This window comes from Sorex araneus, chromosome 7 (assembly GCF_027595985.1).
Source record: "Sorex araneus isolate mSorAra2 chromosome 7, mSorAra2.pri, whole genome shotgun sequence".
NCBI lineage: Eukaryota > Metazoa > Chordata > Mammalia > Eulipotyphla > Soricidae > Sorex > Sorex araneus.
Window position 1 is genome coordinate 61,466,637 of NC_073308.1, and position 19,435 is coordinate 61,486,071.

General features: G+C 58.3%; 2 protein-coding genes across 8 annotated transcripts in view; one reads left to right on the top strand and one right to left on the bottom strand.

Annotated features, from left to right (window-relative positions):
* LRBA (LPS responsive beige-like anchor protein) overlaps nucleotides 1–2,566 on the top strand; it is a 560,234-nt gene extending 557,668 nt beyond the window's left edge. For 2 of the 4 annotated variants that reach the window (XM_055144432.1, XM_055144431.1), the window contains exon 57: nucleotides 876–2,565. In XM_055144432.1, the coding sequence (XP_055000407.1) occupies nucleotides 876–966 (91 nt within the window). In that variant the 3' untranslated portion in view covers nucleotides 967–2,565. Of the gene's footprint in view, nucleotides 1–875 lie in introns of all 4 variants that reach the window. The other 2 variants (XM_055144433.1, XM_055144434.1) reach the window with 2 other exon arrangements.
* A 354-nt stretch (nucleotides 2,567–2,920) lies between these two features.
* Nucleotides 2,921–19,435, bottom strand: part of DCLK2 (doublecortin like kinase 2) — a 149,170-nt gene continuing 132,655 nt past the window's right edge. For all 4 annotated transcript variants that reach the window (XM_055144439.1, XM_055144438.1, XM_055144437.1 and 1 more), the window contains 6 exons: nucleotides 12,700–12,833; nucleotides 12,389–12,466; nucleotides 8,928–9,024; nucleotides 8,312–8,392; nucleotides 6,311–6,427; nucleotides 2,921–3,874 (listed from right to left, as the gene is read on the bottom strand). In XM_055144439.1, coding sequence (XP_055000414.1) covers nucleotides 3,608–3,874; nucleotides 6,311–6,427; nucleotides 8,312–8,392; nucleotides 8,928–9,024; nucleotides 12,389–12,466; nucleotides 12,700–12,833 — 774 coding nt within the window. In that variant the 3' untranslated portion in view covers nucleotides 2,921–3,607. The remainder of the gene's footprint in view (nucleotides 3,875–6,310; nucleotides 6,428–8,311; nucleotides 8,393–8,927; nucleotides 9,025–12,388; nucleotides 12,467–12,699; nucleotides 12,834–19,435) is intronic.

Sequence of the window (19,435 nt, forward strand, 5' to 3'; positions counted from 1 at the left end):
CACTGCAGGGTGCATGACGCGCCCGAAATAGTCCACAGAGGCGCCCCCAGCCTTGGCCCCAGCCACTGTGCTGCTGCCCTCCCTCTCCGCCAGTCCTTCCCGAGGAGCACGCTGGGGCAGCACAAGTTTGGGACGGTGTTTCTGTTTGCATCCTGGCGCCGTCAGCCCAGATCACGCCTGGGGCCGGGGGGATGGCGCACACCAGGTCCCAGATCTGACCCAGGCCCGGCTTGGCCTCCCGCCACCGTCAAGGTCAGGCGTGTTCAGTGTAGCTGACGCGTCATAACTTACTCCCCGTCACGAGGCCGGCTGTGGCGTGGGGCCTGGGAGGGTCCCAGAGGAGGCTCTTAGAGTCACTCAAGGCCACGCCATCAAAAACTCCACCTGAGGGCCAGGGCTAGGCCTCCTGGGGCAGCGCACTTACCTGTGTGGGGCACGAGTTCGAGTCCAGCAGCACGCGGCCCCCACCCCACGCTACACCGGGGCCTAAGCTGCTCTGAGCCACGCGGCCTCCGTGATGAACAAGCAAAATGAAAAGTTGCTCTCGGCAGGGCATGGGGCCGAGCGATATCTTCTAGATTTACCTTTCCACAGGTAAATATACCTTTCCACAGCAAAGTGATGCTGTGACCTTTATTGGCCAGAACACCAGGGAAGGATGGCCCCTTCCCTGTGGGCGCAGGCGTGCGTGTGGCAGTGGGTCACCAGCAAAGCTGAGCCCTGCAGGGGTGGCGTCCCCACACAGATCTCACACGTCCGTCTGTGGAACGAAATGCAGACTCCACACAGCAGGCCGTGGGGCTGGGGACAGACTCACTTCTGCAGCCAGTAACGGAGGCAGCTCGCGGCTCACCCTCTCCCCCCTGCGCCCGCAGGTGCGTCATCTCCGGCATGGCCTCAGGAAGCATCGTGCTCTTCTACAACGACTTCAACCGGTGGCACCACGAGTACCAAACCCGCTACTGAGGGGACCCCAGCGCACAGCCTCGGAGAAGCAGCTGTCCCATCTGAATGTAACTTAAAGTTGCTCTAAGCAGCAAACTATTTTTTAAAGTTAATTGCTATTTTTGTAGACTTTGCTTGACTTTGGGGGGAGGGCGGGTCGGGGGACTAGCAGGGCAGACACTGGCCGGGTTCTGTAGTTTACAAAGTCTATATTTTTAGTCCTAATGAGAAGTCTATTTTCTCCAATGATGGAATCACAGTGGGGCGAGTTAAAACCCACACACTCTAGCTGTATAATGAGAAACACTTCCCGTTTATCTGAAATCTTGGAAAACATGATTTTTAACCATAGAGCAATAGGTTCTCACACCGGGATGGAGGGAATTTTATGCTGTACTTTTGGGTCCTGTAATTTTTTTTTTCTTTCCCGAACACTTTGTGCTTCTTCGGCACTGAAATTTCTGGGATTTGTCATGTTTAAATTATGGTATGTGTAATTTAAAACATCTCAGTGAACTCTTTCTATCAATATTACTCAAGCATGTTGTAGACCCTAGGAGATGCTGCGTGGGGAAGCCGCGCTCCGTGCTCGTGCCGCTGGTCTGAGGAACATGCGGCTCCGGCACGTGCCAGACAGTCGCGGTTTCCTGCTAGTCGCGTCTGGACTCAGCAAAGGAGACGATGGGGACGCCTCGGGCCTCTGCGGAGGGTCCCCGGGAAGTGACAGCAAGCGGCCTGCTGTGCCCTCCCCGCAGAGGCCTCAGGCTTCCCCTCCCTGCTGGGCCAGGAAGCGGCTCCCCTTCACCGTCTGCCCCGAACACCCTTCGCTTTCCTTTTCTGATTAGAAATTTGTACTCAGAAACAATGTTATTTTGGTGTTGTATAATTCTACTTTTCTAGAGAGTGCTGTGTGGAATTCTGTAAGAAATATTTGCGATAAGGCCTGTGTTGCATAAATAAACTCTTTGTAAGCCATGGCCTCCAAGCTGGAACCGAGGTTCCGTCTGTTTCTCCTGCCCCTGACCCGGAGAGTCAGCCCTCCCCCTCCCCCCTCCCCGTCCCCCTCCACCCCTTCGGCTCTCACCTCGGCTCTCACCTCGAAGCCAAGAGGCGGGATGAACAGTTTGGCGGAAAACTGAATAAAGTGGCATCTGTAGTTGAATTGTTGGAAATGTCTTTTTTTTTTCCTGCCCTAAATTGTTTTAAAAAGTGGCAAAGCGATTTGCAAAAAAAAAAAAAAAAAAAAATTCTTAGTGCTACGAGCCAAAGGCTCCTAACTGGAAATGCGCAGCTGAGACCCCCCTGGCTGAGCTGCGGGCACTGAGGCCCCCGATGCTGCCCTCAGCACCACCCCCCTCCGGAGTGCTTTTTTTTTTCTCAAGGGTGACTCTTGAGTGGGGAGGGGGGAGGAGCCTGTCTGCCAGCCCATGCAGTGATGGGGATCGAATCAGGCCAGCTGCATGCAGGGCAAGTGTCTGAACTCCTGTACGGTTGCAGAAAATGGTCAGAAGATAGACGGCAAAATACCAGAAAGGAAAACCGTCTTTTAGCTCACACACCCTGACACCAAAGAATCACACGAATTACTGGGGAATGAACTAATCACCCTCACTGCTGGGAACCGGAAGCTCACGGGGGAGGGAGGGGAAGGAGAGAGGGGGGAATGAGCACCCCTGTCCCTCCCAGCCCCCCCACCTGGGAAGTAGGGAAGCCCCCGCAGAACCTTCTGCTGTTCCAAAGGACTGTGGCAAAGGCATCCCTCAGAAAACAGCCGCGATCGGCAGGAGGAGCAAGGCTGGGCCAACTGCGCACCCGGCCCGCTGGCCTGTGCCTCCAGCCCTCGGGGGTACACACCCCGCCCCCCCCCCCCCCCCCCCGCATCCACACACCTCCCCCGGCGTCGCCCTGCCGAGGGTGGGCCCCCAGGGCCACGTCCTGATCCGCGCCGAGAAACAGGCCCCCAGGAGCCCCCGAGTGTCTTCTCATGGAGAGTTTATTGCAGGTGGGTACACTTGGGGGGAAGGGCGCTAACAGAGGGCGGGAACTACAGGCCCCCCGGGAGAAGGTGAGCAGGCCGGAGACACGGAGTATGTACAGTTATGAAAAAGAGCAGGGCAGGGAGGGAAAACTGCCAGCAGCCTTCCAGGTTAGAAACGGGGTGTCCAGGGAGCCCCTTCCCGGGCCTGACGCTGCAGGGGGCATCCTCTGCCCTGCAGGAGGGGGCTGGCCCGCCTCCAGGGACTAGCCCAGCCCCGAGGCGCCGCCCCGCCCAGGTGCCAACCCGCCGAGCAAGCCCGAGGACAACTCTATCCGCATTTCCCCACTACACAGGACGGACACACGGACGGGGCGGCCCAGAGGACGCCAGGCCGACTCACGTCCCGTCTGCGGAGCCAGTGGGAGGCGGGGGCCCGGGACACTCGGGGAGGGAACAGCGCAGTTCTGAGTCCCAAGTGGGAGGAGAAAAGGGGACCCCGCCGGGGCCACTTAAATAAGGGAGGAGTCTCGGGCGCGCGCGGTGCTCCACGTGTCCGCCGCGGACAGCACAGGCGAGGGGCCGCGGCCGCTCCGAGTCTCTGCACCGAGGCGCGGCCGGCGGAGGCGCTGAGGAAGGCCCTTGGGTGAGAGCTGGCCTGAGTGGAAGAATGGCTTCGACGGCTGGTCAGTCGCGGTGGCGGCGCCAGGTCCCTGCCCGCTCGCTGGGCCGAGGTGGGGTGGGGGACGCCGGGCGAGGAGGAGGAGGAGATGGAGGAGGGGGAGGGGGGGCCCTGCGCCCCGGGGGCTCCCCGGCCGCGGCAGCGGGGAGAGGAGCAGCAGGAGGAGCAGGAGGAGGAGGAGGAGGAGGCGAGGTGGACTCCGCGCCCGGTCGGCTGCCGTCCGGCCCGTGCTTGCCGCAGAAAATCTGCCCCTCCTTATCTAGAGCCGTGTTCTGGGGAGACAGCGGGGACACGGTCAGCAGCGGGCCGACACCCCACCCAGAGCCGCCCGGGGCATGCGGGGCCGGAAGAGGAGAAATAGCCTGCGGGCGCCGAGGCCAACACGCCCAGCCCCACTCGCACCCCAAAGGCCTCCTCTGGGGGGCCCCCACCCCGAGTGAGCCCCGAGAAGCCCGTGGAGGCAGCGGACCCCAGTTATTTCTCCTTTTCCCAGTGGAGAGGACAGGCGTGAGCGGTCAGCAAGCGGGCAGCGGGGAGTACATACCATGGCCGGGGACCTAGGCAGAGGGGAGCAAGGCGGGCGGCGGGAGAGGCAGGAGAGAAGCAGGGACAGAGAGTGACTAACTTGCAACAGAAGCGACGCGCGCCGCGGCCAGCCTGCTGCGACCCAGCCCAAGCCCCCGAGGCCCTCTCTCCCCTCCGGAAGGGGCCCCCTCGCCCAGGAGCCGAAGGAAGTCTGCCAGGATGCAGATGCACCTTGGAAGGCGAACTGCACCTCCCGGGCCCGGCCCTACCCCCCGCAGACCCGATTCAGGCCGTGGCGGCAGGGCTGGCACCTGCGCCCGACAGGCAGGCGTGTCCTGTCTGTCCCTGGGGTCCCCGGGGCCCTGCATGGAGCAGGGGACGGCTCTGCAGTTTCGGCTGAGGCCAGGACTGGGCGCCAGGATCCCCAGAACCTCAGTGGGCTAAGGGGCAACTCCGAGGGGTCCCCCCCAGTCAAATCGAACAAACGCAGGCCCCGCCCAGGCGACCTGACTCTTCACCTCTCCTGGGGCCCAAAGCCTCAGACACCAAGTGTGGGGGGCTAAGGAGACCCGGGGTGACCTGGCACCCAGGCGCGCCCACCTAGGAATGCCAGCCCGCCAGAACTTTCCCGTCTCCCTGCCCGCACCTTGGCCTTGATACCCCTGCTAGTACGGGTACCTGGGGCAGCCAGCCTGGGGCGGCCGTTATTATCCTGAACATCGGAGCGGGGCATAGAGGGGCAGGACAGGGCACAGGACATAAGGCCTTCAGGGGGCCACCCTATTCTGTCCCTGGCACCCCACAGGGTCCTCACCAGGAGCGATGCCTGAGCACAACTGGGCTCGCCGCAGTGCTGCTGCCTTCTCTCCACAGGCCAGACGCCAGAGGGGCTCTCGACGGGCTCTGAGCAGCATTTTCTGGAGCCTTTTTTGGGGGGATTTGGGGGGGGGGCATGGTGGCGCACACCCAGCAGTGCTCAGGGCTTACTCCTGGCAGGGTTCGAGGGACCCTCTGGGGTGCGGGGTTATGGGGCCTGGGTCAGCCATAGGCAAGGTGGTTGCCCCCCTCGGCTGCTTCTCCAAAGCCAGGCCTTAGGCTCTTAAGAGCTGAAGAGTCTTTCATCCCATCTCCAGCGTGCCCATTTCAAAGGTTTTTCATTTTTCCAGACTTTCCCAGGAGCAACCTTACAAACCCCTCCCCCCGACTCAGGCTCCTAAACGGAACCACCTGAAAACGCTCTGGCCCGTTGGCTCAGTCCTGATGCTTCGCTGATTGGTTTAAGCTGTCGGGACCCTGGCCTGCCTCTCTGGAGCAGACGCCGCGAAACCACAGCTGCCCGTGACCTCGGCACAAAAAACCCATGTCCCGCAACCTGTCCAAAGCCCGCCTCGGAGGACGGGACGGGGGTTGGGCAGAGACCTTGAAGGCTGGGGGCTGGGAGCATATACAGCAGGTGCCAAATAGTTATGGCCTCGTGGGGAGAGAAAAAGCAAGAGACCAACAAGGCGCAGTCGGGGGCCCCTCACTCTGCCCCTTGGGAGGCCGTTTCCCAGGTGATGAAGCAACCATTTCCCTCCTGGCATGCAGGAAACTGGAGCCCCCGCCCCAGGTGAGCCTGGCAGCCGTGCTCTGGGGGCCTCACCTGTCCCTGAGACACCCCCTAACCCCCAAACACACATGGAAGGCGGCCCCGGGCGACCACCCAGCCTCACCCCCTTCGAGAGGTGCAGGCAGAGCTGGACGGTGCCTGCCGGGCCGCGTGGGGCTGGGGGCCGGCACCCCTGTGTGGCCCTGCTTCCCCGCAGCTGAGCCGGCAGACAGACAGACAGACAGACAGACAGATGGGGCTCGTCCCTCAAGGCTCCTGGCCGGGGAAAACACTTGCACCTGAGAGAGCCCCACGGCAGGCCTGTTTCTTTCGGTGGGGGCATCCCGCATGCCGAGCCGGCGTGCCGGTCCCTTCGCCTCACCCGCTCCCTTTTCCCGTCTCTCTTACACTCCTGAAACTACCTGACCACACGGGGGGTGCGGACTGGGGGTGAAAGAAGCATTCCCGGAGCCACGGCCCCGAGTCGGGCCGCACCCGCCCTCCCGGCGGGAAACCCCTCTGAAGGAAGCAGAGGCAGAGCAGAAGCAGCGGCTGCCCCCCGCGAGAGGAGAGGCCCGGGGCCGCCCCCACTCACCATGATGACGGACACCCCGGACGTGGTGCTGCTCTGTCTGGGGAGCACGTGCCGGAAGTGCTGCTTGAGCTTCCCCGTCACCTCGGCCTGCATGTTGTTCTCCTGGGAGGCATCGTCCTGCGGGAAGGAACCAACAGGCGAGCGTCAGCCCCTCTGCCACCGCCGGCCCGGAGGGGCACAGTGAACCGCATTTGCCTTCATTCCACTGGGGGAGCTGGGGGGGGGGGGGCGTCACACCTGAGCTGCTCAGAGGCCACTCCCAGCTCGGGCCTTTGCACCTTCTCTCTACCCCCCACGGGGAGTAGCCGGAAAAGAGCCTCTCTGGAGGGGGATGGCGCAGAGTCCAGGGATAAATGCACCTTCCAGCAAGAGGCTTACCCTGGTCCCACTCCCAGCACCATAGACGATCCCCTGAGCAGTGCCAGGAGTGACCCTGAGCAGAGACAGACCCTGAGCACCACTGGATGTGATGTGACCCAAAAGCCAAAGAGTAAATCATCATCATCATCACCATCATCATCATCATCATCATCATCATCACTATCACTGAGTCACTGTCATCCCGTTGCTCATCGATTTGTTTGAGCAGGCACCAGTAACGTCTCTCATTGAGACTTATTGTTACTGTTTTTGGCATATCCAGTACACACAGGTAGCTTGCCAGGCTCTGCCGTTGCGGGCTCGATACTCTCGGTAGCTTGCTGGGCTCTCCGAGAGGGGCAGAGGAATCAAACTCCGGTCGGCCGCATGAAAGGCGAAAGCCCAACCGCTGTGCTATCGCTCCAGCCCAATAATAATAATAATATAAAAAGTTTACTTCTTAAAAATAATTTTAAAAAATGGTGATCTTCTGGGGAAGGGGATCCAGGGAGAGAACACAATTGGCAGACGCACGCGTGGCCCTGAATTTGATCTCTGGCACCCCGTGCCCTCAGCAAGGCCCGATGCGGCTCCTATAGAAAACAAAATCAACGTAGTTTCAGGGGCGTGGGGCCAGCGCGTGCAGGCATGAGGCTGTAAGTTGCAGCCCTGGCCCTGCCCTGCATGCTAAGAACGACCCCGCAGCACTGCAGGTGATCATCCCGTGTGGCAGTGATGGCCCGGGACATCATGAGTGACCATCTCGATGTGGCAGTGATGGCCAGGGCACCATCAGTGACCATCCCAGTGTGGTAGTGATGGCAGAGGGGGAAGTCGCTTCATTTTAGATGAAGAGGGTTACTTAGACCACACCCAGTGGTGCTCAGGGCTTACTCCCAGCTCTGTGCTCAATGATCACTCTTGGTGGGGCTTATGGAACCCTATATGGTGACGGGGATCCAGCCAGGAGCAGTTGCAGTATCTTTTGTCCGAAAAAAAATCTGTTCTTCATAAACAACAAACACAAGGACGGTGGCTCCACGCCCCACTCCCTGGCTCCCCGGGCCGATCTGACGAAAGCATCTGGGATGTGGCCAAGAGGAAGGGCCCTTTCTGCAGGCCCCAGGGACGTGCCCCAAAGCACCAACACCACAGGGCAGCCTCGATCCTGCCAAGAAGCAGGAAACCCACGACGCGGCCCCACAAGGCCAGTGCATGCAGATCTCAGCTGCTCGGAGGCGACGGGCCCCTCGGCGCTCACAGGGCCCGGCCAGACACACAGAGCACTCCCCGGAGAGCCCCAGGGGGAAAACACAGACTCACCATATCCACGGGACACCCACAACCTGCCCTTTGGCTGCGCAAGGGGCCACCTAGGTCTCCCCCCCACACATCATAATAGAGAAATGCCCCCTGAAGTCTGAGATTGGGGGCCCCAATCAGTTCCTCTCCGGCCAACGCTGGAAACCCAGCCGGGCACCCCAGGAGGCAAGGCTGAGGGCACCTGGCCCGCCCCGGTCACCCCCAGACCAGGTCCAACTGCTCTCTCTAAGGCTCTCGGCAGGGAACATTTGAGCCACCATGGCCCAGAGAAGGCAGAGGACAGACGGACACTCGTCCCCCGGATGCGCAGGCACTCACCGACACCCAAGGGTGACTCAAGATCTGTCCCGCTGTGCACCGAGCCTCCACATTGACCTGAAGCATCTGGCTGATCAGTTCCTGAGAGAGAAAACGGCGAAGGAACAGGCTGATTCCGGCAGCTGTGCGGAGACCGGGCGGCAGCTCACCCCGGCCAGCTCACAGCCTCGGGAGGGGGTGGGGGTGGGTCTCCTCCACGCAGTCACGGGGCAGGACGCGCTCCCCCCGGCCCCCCTCATGTAAGTCCTGCAGCTCTGCCTCCCCAGCCCCTCCCCGCACCCCGGCGCGGGTCTGCGCACGGTTCCTTAGCAAATGGGGACACGAGAGGCGTGCAGGGGGTGTCGGGGTACACTGGGGCCAGGCCTCAGAGCACCAGAGACTTGGAATGAGCTAACAGAGGAGCCCCACCCGGAAAGCCGTCTGCCCCCCAGCCCCCAGCTCCAGCCCGGCCCAGCTATAAGTCCCACCAGGGGCACGAGCAATGACGGCCCCCCACACCACACTCCGAGACCCCCCCAGATGGTACCTTCGCTGGGTCCCACTGGGGACATGGGACAGCCAAGGCCCCCCAGCATCCCTCCCCCCCCCACCGACCAGAGACAGCCCCGGGTGGTACCTTGGCTGAGTCGGTGATGCTGTCCCAGTAGGGGGCAGGAAACTCCAGCTTCCCCGCCAGGATCTGGTCAAAAAGATCTTCCTGCAGATTGTTCTCGCTACACCAGGAACGGAGAGAACAGTCGGTCCCATCATAAGGCTCCTCCTCTTTTCAGGGGAGGGGTGCGGGGACGGGGGCCGTGCACAGCAGGGCTCAGGGGGCCATATGTGGTGCCTGACACCAGGCCTGGCCTGGCCTGGCCACATGTGAGACCAGCTCCCCACCTCCTGTCCTGCCTCCCGAGAGTACAGGGCTGCCCTTGGCTCTGTGCCCAGGGGTCGCTCGGGTGGTGCTCTGGGGTCCGGGTCGGCAGGTGTGAGGCAGGTGCTCTGCCCGCTGCATTAGCTCTCCAGCCCACCATGGGGGTTTCAACAAAACGCTCAGGAGGAGTTGGGAGGCCAGCGGAGAGGAGCCCCGTTAGCCTTGGTGTGGGCACTGCCACCCAAGGCACTGCTGATCATTGCTGGATCCTTGGGGGCAGTGAGATGATCTGTAAACACTGGCCAAGAGAGGACAGGATGGGGCGGGCAGGCGGGGAAGAGACGGCCAAGGGCACTGGGTGACAGTTTCCATTTGACAGCAGAAGATCTGGACGGCGGGCAGCCATGTCACTGACCTCACGCCATGGAGCTGACCCCGGGGAGTGGGGAGAGCACGAGGGCTCAACATAAGAAAATGACTCCAGGGGCTGGAGCAATAGCACAGCGGGGAGGGCGTTTGCCTTGCACGCGGCCGACCCGGGTTCGACTCCCGGCATCCCATATGGTACCCTGAGCACCGCCAGGAGTAATTGCTGAGTGCAGAGCCAGGAGTGACCCCTGTGCATTGCTGGGTGTGACCCAAAAAGGAAAAAAAAAGGTAAACGACTCCAGAAACCACAGGGAGGGGGGGACCCCCGACTCGCGCAAATCCTCACTGCAGAAAACCCCACCCGTGTGCTGTTCTCAGGCGCCAGCCGGCCTTGCCCCTCCCCCAGAAGTGAAGGCGGAACCGCCCCAAGGACTCCAGAGCAGGAGGAGGCATTCGGGGGACACCATGAGCTCCCCCTTGGGGCGGGGCTCTCTCACCCAGGCTGGGCCGGGGAGATGGAGCCCGTCAATGACGCCAACCAGAACCGCATGGCCCGGGGAGGGGGGGAACCCAGCTCAGTGCTCGCACCCCAGTGCCCTCTTGCCTGACCCTCACGGAGACACCCATCCCCACAGCCCATCTCCTCCGCACGACACGTGAGGATGGGGCCCTGCACAAAGGTCAAGATGCGGGGCCGGTGTGACAGTACAGCGGGTAGGGCATCTGCCTTGCACACGGCCGACCCATGTTCCATCCCCACCATCCCATGTAGTCCCCGGAACACCGCCAGAAGTGATTCCTGGGTGCAGAGCCAGGATGAACCCCTGACCATCGCTGGGTGTGATCCAAAAAGCAGAAGGGAAAAAAAAAAAGCCAAGATGCTTGGGAGAAGATCCAGGGAGCTGGGGCCCCTCCCAGTGGGCACCCAGAGGGGGAGAACGAGAGAGTAGATGCGGGCGCCAGGATTCAGGGCCACAAGGGGCGTTGTGGTCTTCCTGGCAGGAATGGGATGTTTCTCTTGGACTTCTTGAGAGACGGGTGCCCAGGACTGCCGAGGCTTGGGGGGGGGGGGGAAGAGGGGGAGGCGCCCACCGGCCTGCACGCAACAGGCTGCGCTCGCCCCTGGGAGCAGCTCACTGGTGAAGGGACACTCATGGCCTGCCAGGAAGGGCTGTGGTGAAGGCCGTGACCGCCAGCGGTGCCCACATCTGCCCACCTGTGATGTCCGTGGGGGAGGGGCGAGCTCGGGGGTCGTCGGCCTCGCCTCTCCCTTCAGGCCCAGTCAACGTATGCCCAGCAGGCACGAGACTGGCTCTGGGACCTCTCTGCCCACCCCCAGATTCTTTCCTGGCAGGAAGCGCGTGTGAAGCCGAGACTGAAGCAGCCCTGCAGGACCAGCCGGGCGCTTTCGGGTCTGGAGGCTCCGCACCGCCAAGCCGCAGGGCGCGCTCCCGGGCTGCGCGGGCGAGCTCGGACGCTAGGGGGCGTTGTGAGCACACATTGCTCTGCGCCCCGACACCCTTGCCTCCTCCCAGAGGGAATGCTGAGCCAAAGACGACACCCCCGCGGCAGCGTGACAAAGGCCACGGAAGAGTCCTTCCCTTGGCGTACTGAATCCCCGACTGTGTCCTTGCAATGTGCGCGCCCTGGCTCGACCCCGCACCACCACCAACTCATCAGCTGTGAGGCTTCATTTGGCCAATGCACAGTCCCACAAACACCTACAACTCCCCGGAACTGGGGCTGCTGGGAATCCCGCCCACCTCCCAGGAGGTTGTCTGCCGGCGCTGGGGGCTCCTGGCCGTTTCATCAGCTGCCCCAGCTGGAGGGGGCCAGCAGCCAGGTATGCGTCAGGCCCCATGGCACCATTAAATGGGAACTTGCGTCCTGTGCCCGCTCCAGCAGGGCTGGTTTTCTGAACTTGGTTGGGGAGGTCGGGTGAGTACCACACTCAGTGTGGGGTGTGCGTCCTGGGGTCCAGCTCCACTGCACTGACGGGCAGATACAGGGAACTTTCCACACCATGCACCACGACAAGTGTTGGCCCTCTCTCCCGCAGCCTTGTGGAACTGCCAACCCTTCTCGTGTTCAGTGAAGTTTTTGTTTGTTTGTTTGTTTGTTTGTTTGTTTTTTGCTGTTTGGGTCACACCCGGCGATGCTCAGGGGTCACTCCTGGCTCTATACTCAGGAATTACCCCTGGCCGTGCTCAGGGAACCATATGGGATGCTGGGAATAGAACCTGGGTCGGCCGCGTGCAAGGCAAATGCCCTCCCGCTGGGCTCTCACTCCAGCCCCTTCAGTGAAGTTTTAAGTGCAGCCAAATTGTCTGATTTAGGGCGGGAGCTATAGAACAGCAAGTCAGGTGCTTGCCTCACACACAGCCGACCCCCGGTAGCTCCCTGGCGCCATATCGGTCCCCCAAGCAGCTCCAGGAGTGACCCCTGAGCACAGAGCCAGGAATAAGCCTTGAGGGCGGCTCAGTCTGACCCGCTCGTCCCCGCACTGACACACACACACAACAACAATGACAACAACAGCAACAACAGCAATAACAAAAACAAGAACTGGAAATGTTTTCTAGGAGGATCCAGCTGCTGGTCCATGATTGACCTTGACATCTCGCTTCCGAGGGAAAGAGCGAAGAGAGTGACCCGCAGCCTCGGGCACCTATGAATGTGCTCTCAGGAAGGAAGGCCACGCTGCCCTCGGCCTCCCGTCAAAGGCGCCAAAGATGGATGTGCACATGGAAAGAGAAAGTCTGTAGCATGTGGAACTGACGTGTTCATTGAGCAGTTGCTGCTCCCGAAAGGGAGAGCTCGGACAGTTCCGACCCTCGCTCGGAGTCACTGACCTTCGGAACGGTGGGAATCCACAGAGCAGGATGTACGTGATCACGCCAGCTGCCCAGATGTCCACCTTCAGGCCGTAGCTGGCGAAATAAAAGGGGTGTGCAGGGAGAGGAGTGACTACCCCCCCCCCCCGTCCACATGCCCGGCCAGCGGAAACGGCCTTCCAGTGGCCCAGCTGGCCGCTCCTTTCAGGGCCCGAACTCATGAGCAGGGCCCACTGCTCTCCGCCCCCAGAAGGCCCGAGTATACATGGCCGTGGAGACACGGGACCGACCAAAGCGGAGGCCCCAACCCAAACCCCCAGGGGTCTCACCCGGTCTCAGCAATGATTTCTGGGGCCACGTAGGTCGGTGTGCCACAGACCGTGTAGAGAGGCCCTTCCACCACCGTGGCCAGCCCGAAGTCTCCCAGTTTCAAAGACTTGGTTCCATCAGGATATTCACACACCTGCAACAGAGAGACCAGTGGGGCTCAAAGGCAGCTTTTGAAAACGTTTATGTGTGGGCCAGAGACACAGTGCCGTGACCCAGCTTCCACATCTAGCACCACACGTGGTCTCCTGAGCACTGCCTGGAGTGATCCCTGAGCACAAAGTCAGGAGTAAGCCCACCAGCTGTGGGCTCAAAATACAACCAAAAATTTTATTTTGTCTTATTTTGTTTGGTTTCTGCGGTTCGAGGGATCAAACCCAAGGCTTCACACAAGGAGAGCAAGTGTTCTATCTACTCTTGGGCCCCCTGCCCGGCCCATTTGCCTTGAGTTTGTCCCCTGTGAACACTCATGGGTACACCGTGAGATGAGGTGGAACCCCAAAGCCACATCTGCTTAGACAATCAAAAGGAGTTCCTCGGTGTGGCTGCAACACAGTGCTCAGAAGTGCTAATCTTGCGCAATGGAAACTTGGAAAAGAGTTTTCCTCCTGTGCAGAGACACCTTCCTCGTGAGACGATGGGCATGTGTGCAGGTGTGCGTACATGTCAGGGGCAGACGCCCCGCTCACCAGTGGCACCAGGGAGAAGCTTCTAAGCCTGGAAGCAGGAAATCGTGGGCTCACTGTGCGGGCAGTAAGCGAATTCCCTGTCCTGTTTCGAAAATAGAATTAGAGGGGCTGGAGCAATAGTACAGCGGGTAGGGTGTTTGCCTTCCACGCGGCCAACTTGGGTTCGATTTCCCAGCATCCCATATGGTCCTCTGAGCACTGCCAGGGATGATTCCTGAGTGCAGAGCCAGGAGTAACCCCTATGTATTGCCAGATGTGACCCAAAAAGAAAAAAAAATAGAATTAGAGCTTGGATGAGGCTCAGATGTCTAGGGGGGAAAAATTGAGCTTTGGGGTCAGAGAGATAAGACAGGTTAAGGCACTTGTTCTGCATGTGGCCAACCCAGGTTTGATCCCCAGCATTGCATATGGTCCCCCAAGCGTCACCAGGAACAATCCCTGAGCAGAGTCAGGGGTGAGCCCTGAGCACCGCAGGGAGTGAAGGAGGGAGGAAGGGAGGGAAGGAGTGAGGAAGGAAGGAAGGAAGGAAGGAAGGAAGGAAGGAAGGAAGGGAGGGAGGGAGGGAGGGAGGAAGGAAGGAAGGGAGGGAGGGAGGGAGGGAGGGAGGGAGGGAGGGAGGGAGGGAGGGAGGGAGGAAACAAAAGGGAGGAAAAAGAGAGAACGCAAATATTATATACAAATATACTAATTTGTTTTTGAAAATTGGAAAAAATACAAAAGGTTGATAGGGCAATAGCCTCAATAAACCATGGTACAGATTTACAATATTATACTATTATTAAGAAGCACTTCTAAATAAATATTAATATATGGGAACTATTCACTGTATTAGATAAAATATTTCAAAATTGTTCGTAACACAACAAAATATTATTTTTATTAGAGTATTTATGATTTTCTTTTTCTTTTTTTTTTTTTTTTTTTTGCTTTTTGGGTCACACCTAGCAATGCACAGGGGTCACTCCTGGATCATGCACTCAGGAATCACCCCTGGCGGTGCTCAGGGGACCATATGGGATGCTGGGATTTGAACCCGGGTCGGCCACGTGCAAGGCAAACGCCCTACCCGCTGTGCTATCGCTCCAGCCCCCGAGAGTATTTATGATTTTCTTCTCTACATTTTTCACTTTCTTCCTAAAATGCTTAAAACGAACATGTACTGGTTGCAAAATTAGGAAAAATTAATTTTTGTGGTTGCTTTGGGGCCACACCCAGCGGTGCTCAGGGATCACTGCAGTGGGGAGGGGTGGGGGGCTGGTGGGGAGAGGTGGGGGGGGCGGGTTGGGGGTGAGGGATTAAAGCTGGGCCAGCCACGCACAAGGCCAGAGTCCCAGTACTCCCGCTCAAGCCAGGAAAAATAAAGTTTGCATCAAAACGGCCTCTGCTAGGGCTAAGAGCCTGAACTCGGTGGGGGTGGCCGGGGCTTGGGAGCGGGCTCAGCTGAAGCTCCAGGGTGTCCCCCCCCCCCCAACGAGCTGCTCTCCCTCCATCCCCTGGATTCCGCTCTGAAAACACTTTCCAAGAACGACCGCAGACACTCCAGTGCCCTCGTGTAAAATCTCAACCCTCCGATTTTAAACATATTTAGTCTGTGTTTCCTTGTATGATGGGGACCAGATTTCCGACCAAGCCACCAGTTCTTAGAAAAGGAAGAGCGAGACTGAGGGGATGTTTGTTCAAGATAAGCATGAGGGCCACGTCCTGGGCGAGGCTGGTCCCTAACGAGGGAGGCGGGATTCTCACAGACACTCACAAAACCCAGGCGGGCCCTGGGGTCCCCCGGGCTGCGACCCCCCCCCAGTGGCTGCAGGCCGTTTCAAACAGGATGCCGAGTGCGGTACCTTGCCTCCCCGCATCAGCCCAAGCAGGCTCCCCGAAAACCTGCTGCCACAAACACTCAGACCCCGCACACACCATGGGGGCTTTCCGATGTCTCGGGCGAAACCGTCAGGCCCTAGAGCCCTGCGTGGAGACTTATTATTCCGACGACGACGCAGCCCCCAGCTCAGCGGGAACCTCATCAAAGGCTCTAATGATTTCGCCGAAAGCAACAGAAACCAGGTTCTTCGTCATGCCACAGTCTTAGGATGACAAAGACGACATTCCATCCATTATGGCTAGTGTAAATATTAGCAATCTGAATTGCAGTGAGAATTTATGGTGCATTTATTGAAACCCAGACTTTAGGAATTCCCGAAGTAATTGTGATGATAAGAACATTATAATTCTACAAGTCTGCATCATAAGGGGGTGGGGGAATGTTCCATTAATGTCACTGGTATTTTGTTTTGGCAACTTAAAAAAATACACTCATTAAGTATGTTATTTGAAAAATAGTGTTTACTTTAGAATTCAATTTAGGGATGCCCAGGGGGTCTTTAAGGGTTGTTGTCAGAGACGCAGCAGTCCCAGAAGGACCATTTTTCACATCGCCAAGAAGGAATTCAGATCAGATGCAGGAGCACACGGAGGAGACGGGACAGTCCACAATGGCTGAGTTATGTGCGGGCAAGAGGCACTCCTTGGCTAACCGTCAAAAGGGAAGCGTTACTTGGGGCAGGCACGTCTGAAATGATAGTATTTTATCCAATTTCCCTTGCCCCTATGCGGGACACAGAAGTAAATACATAAAAGGTAGCATAAGGAAATTTCAAATTCTAGTTGGACATTCCTGCAACGCTAGCATCTCTAGAAATTGCACGTACCCTTTATGGAGCTGCTTTAAGACCTTAAACTGATAGGGGATATCACATATAATTGTATGAATTGTATGAGGATACAGTTGTGGAAAAAAAATATCTTAAGGTTTCGCTTTGAAATAAATTATTTGTTATCAATAAAGATTTGGTCTCTATTTTTATTTTATATACCTGCATAGCCATAAAAATTTCTCAAGTAGGGCCGGAGTATTAGTACAGTGGAGAGGGTGTTTGCCTTGCATGTGGCTGACCCAGGCTCAATTCCTGGCATCCCATATGGTCCCCTGAGCAATGCCAGGAGTAATTCCTGCGTGCAGAGTCAGAAGAACCCCTGAACATCGCCAGGTGAGACCAAAAAAGTAAAAAAAAAAATTTCTTGAGCAAAAACGGGTTGAAAAAGTTCAGAAGCCCATGCTTCCAGAATACACACACACACACACACACACACACACACACACACACACACACACCCTCTGAGCACACATAACACTGCTAGTAGAGATAAAAAACAAACAAACAAATAAAAAAGGTGACTAGGCTAGAATGACGCTTTGCACATAGTCAACCTGTGTTCGATTCCTGGCACCCCATATGGTCCCCCAAGTCCTGCCAGAAATGATCCCTGAACACAGAGTCAGGAGTTAAATCCTGAGTGAAGGAAGGTGGGAGGGAGGGAGGGAGGGAGGGAGGGAGGGAGGGAGGGAGGGAGAGAGGAAGGAAGGAAGGAAGGAAGGAAGGAAGGAAGGAAGGAAGGAAGGAAGGAAGGAAGGAAGGAAGGAAGGAAGGAAGGAAGGAAGGAAGGAAGGAAGGAGGAAGGGAGGGAGGGAGGGACAGAGGGAGGAAGGAAGGAAGGAAGGAAGGAAGGAAGGAAGGAAGGAAGGAAGGAAGGAAGGAAGGAAGGAAGGAAGGAAGGAAGGAAGGAAAGGAAGGAAGGAAGGAAGGAAGGAAGGAAGGAAGGAAGGAAGGAAGGAAGGAAGGAAGGAAGGAAGGAAGGGAGGGAGGGAGGGAGGGAGGGAGGGAGGGAAGGAGGGAGGGAGGGTGGGTGGGCGAATAGGGGCTAGAGAGAGAGAGTACAAGAGTTATAGCAGCACTTTCCTTGCGAGAGGCAGACTCGGGTTCAAGTCCTCAGCACCTCCTGTGGGCCCCTGAGCAGTGCTGAGAGTCTCTCCTGAGCACAGCTGGGTGTGGCCTCCAAAAACAAACACAAGAAGAAATAAACACGCAGGGAACCCAAAAATCTGGGGCGCTGAGGTCATTTCTCCCATAACCGACCACCTAGTGGACTGTGGAGATTTCCGTATTTCCCGAGCTTGGACGATTAAGGAGACTCTTACCTCCACTTTGCAAATGGGGAAACTGAGGCACTCGTGATACTAGCAGGGAATCAACTGAGGATTCCTGCAAGGGCAGGACTGTCCCCCCAGCTCTAGCCTGCAAATGACTCCTGTTAAGTAGAAGTGACCGCCCCCGACCCCCTCACAGAGCACACGCCAGCACTCAAGACCCTGGCCGGGGCCCTGCCAGTGCACACTGGGAAACAAGGATGGCAGAAGTGGCTCGAAGAAAGCAGAAATGGAAAAAAAAAAGTGGAGAATGCAGATCCCACAGACACAAGGACTGTGGCATGTTGGCTAAATAAAACATCAGCGTCATGATTTAGAAGGACTTCAAACACGAGAAACCAGCCCTCTCCTCTCCCCTGTCCCCAGAACTCCAGGAAAAGTGGAATTTATCACTGGTCTCCCCTAGTTAACTCTGACAGGGCACCGCCAGCCCGTAACTCACAGCCTTAATGGCCAGCCCCGTGCTCCCTGGCACCGCGGCCCATCCATCTCGCTGGCAGCCGTGTAAATCAGGCCCGGCTCCGCAGGAAGGGGATGCAAATCAGTGTCTCGGTGCTCCGGTGCTTCAAACCCCAGTTTGTGTTTGGGGTACGCCGAGGCTGACAGTCGCGCCGCCGTGCATCTACCTTTAGTGCTTCGGTGACGCTTTCTCATCTCACCCAGCGCCAGCCTGCCGTGGGCATCTGGGAAGCAGGAGGGGGCAGTGCCCGTGGCAGCCTGCCGGGCTGCGGCTCACCCGGCTCCTCTGTACAGTGAAGCGTCCCCTGAGCCGGACCCCGCCGCCCGCCCCCGCCACTGCAGGGGCTGCAGCTCACACTAGAGGAGGAAACTGGCGATGCACAGACCCCTGGTTCCAGTCTCTCCTCGGTGTCCACGGAGAGCAAGGGTCAGGCGGACTTGGACTTGAGAGTCCAGGCGAGCGCTCACCTGCAGTGACCCCCAGATCAACCCCGGGCGGCCCAGGGCCCCCAGCTCTGCTGACACAGCCCGACAGCCTCGAGGAGCAGTGGAAAGGGGGGTGACCCCCCACTCCGCACCGCACCCTCAGGGTCTCCTATTGATTGACCGAGACCCCCCAGGGCCTCCTGAGCACTGCCTGAGAGAGTCCCCTCCAGAATGAATAAATATTTTCTTTTCAGGGGTGCAGGCTTGATCCCAGCGCCAGATGGGATTCCCCTGAGCACTGTCTGGAACAAACCAATCACAGAGCCGAGGAGCCCCTAGGCACTGACACATGTGCTGGAAAGCTCACTAGCCTCAGCCACTTTTCCTCACAAGGCCACAGCAGAGCAGCCAGGCTGACCCCAGTGACCAGGGATGGAGAACTTCCGCCCCATGGCCACCGTGGTGTGGCCCAGGGCCACGAGAACAAAGGAATCGGGTGCTGTGGTCCTGTGTGCCATGGTGCCGTGTCTTGTCACACGCGAGGAAGGGGCCTATTCTGGGGCCGTCCCTGACCAGGCTCATTCCCGACGGAGCAGCACCAGGAGCTCCAGCTGCCCCCCGCACCCCCCACACACACGCCCTGAGGCTGGTCACTGCTCCTATGGACAGAGCAGGGGCTCATGCTCTAAACAGGGACATTGAGAAATCAAACCTGAGTCCCCAAGGCAGAGGACTAGAGCAAACAAACACCTTCCAAGGGACAGTCACACGTCACCAAAATATATCGCAAAAGAGAGAAAGAGAGATATCTCTCAGAGATATCTCTGACACACACATCTCGATCCCAACTGTGCTCACAGGCCAGAGGAGACGGACAGGAAACGATCAAGAGCAGCAGCTCGTATGGGGAAAGGACAGCAGAAACCAGTAGTGGCCAGGGCTTAATGACAGGGTGACATTAGAGAAGGCATGTCCTGGCATGACCAGAGTCCCAAGGGCTGAGCACATGATCTGCAGGAGGAGCCCCAGGTTTGAGCCCTGTCACTACAAGTCCCCAGAGCACTGCTCGGTGTGACCCCAAACCAAAGGAAGACACTTCTTTGTTTCGTTTGTTTTGAGAGC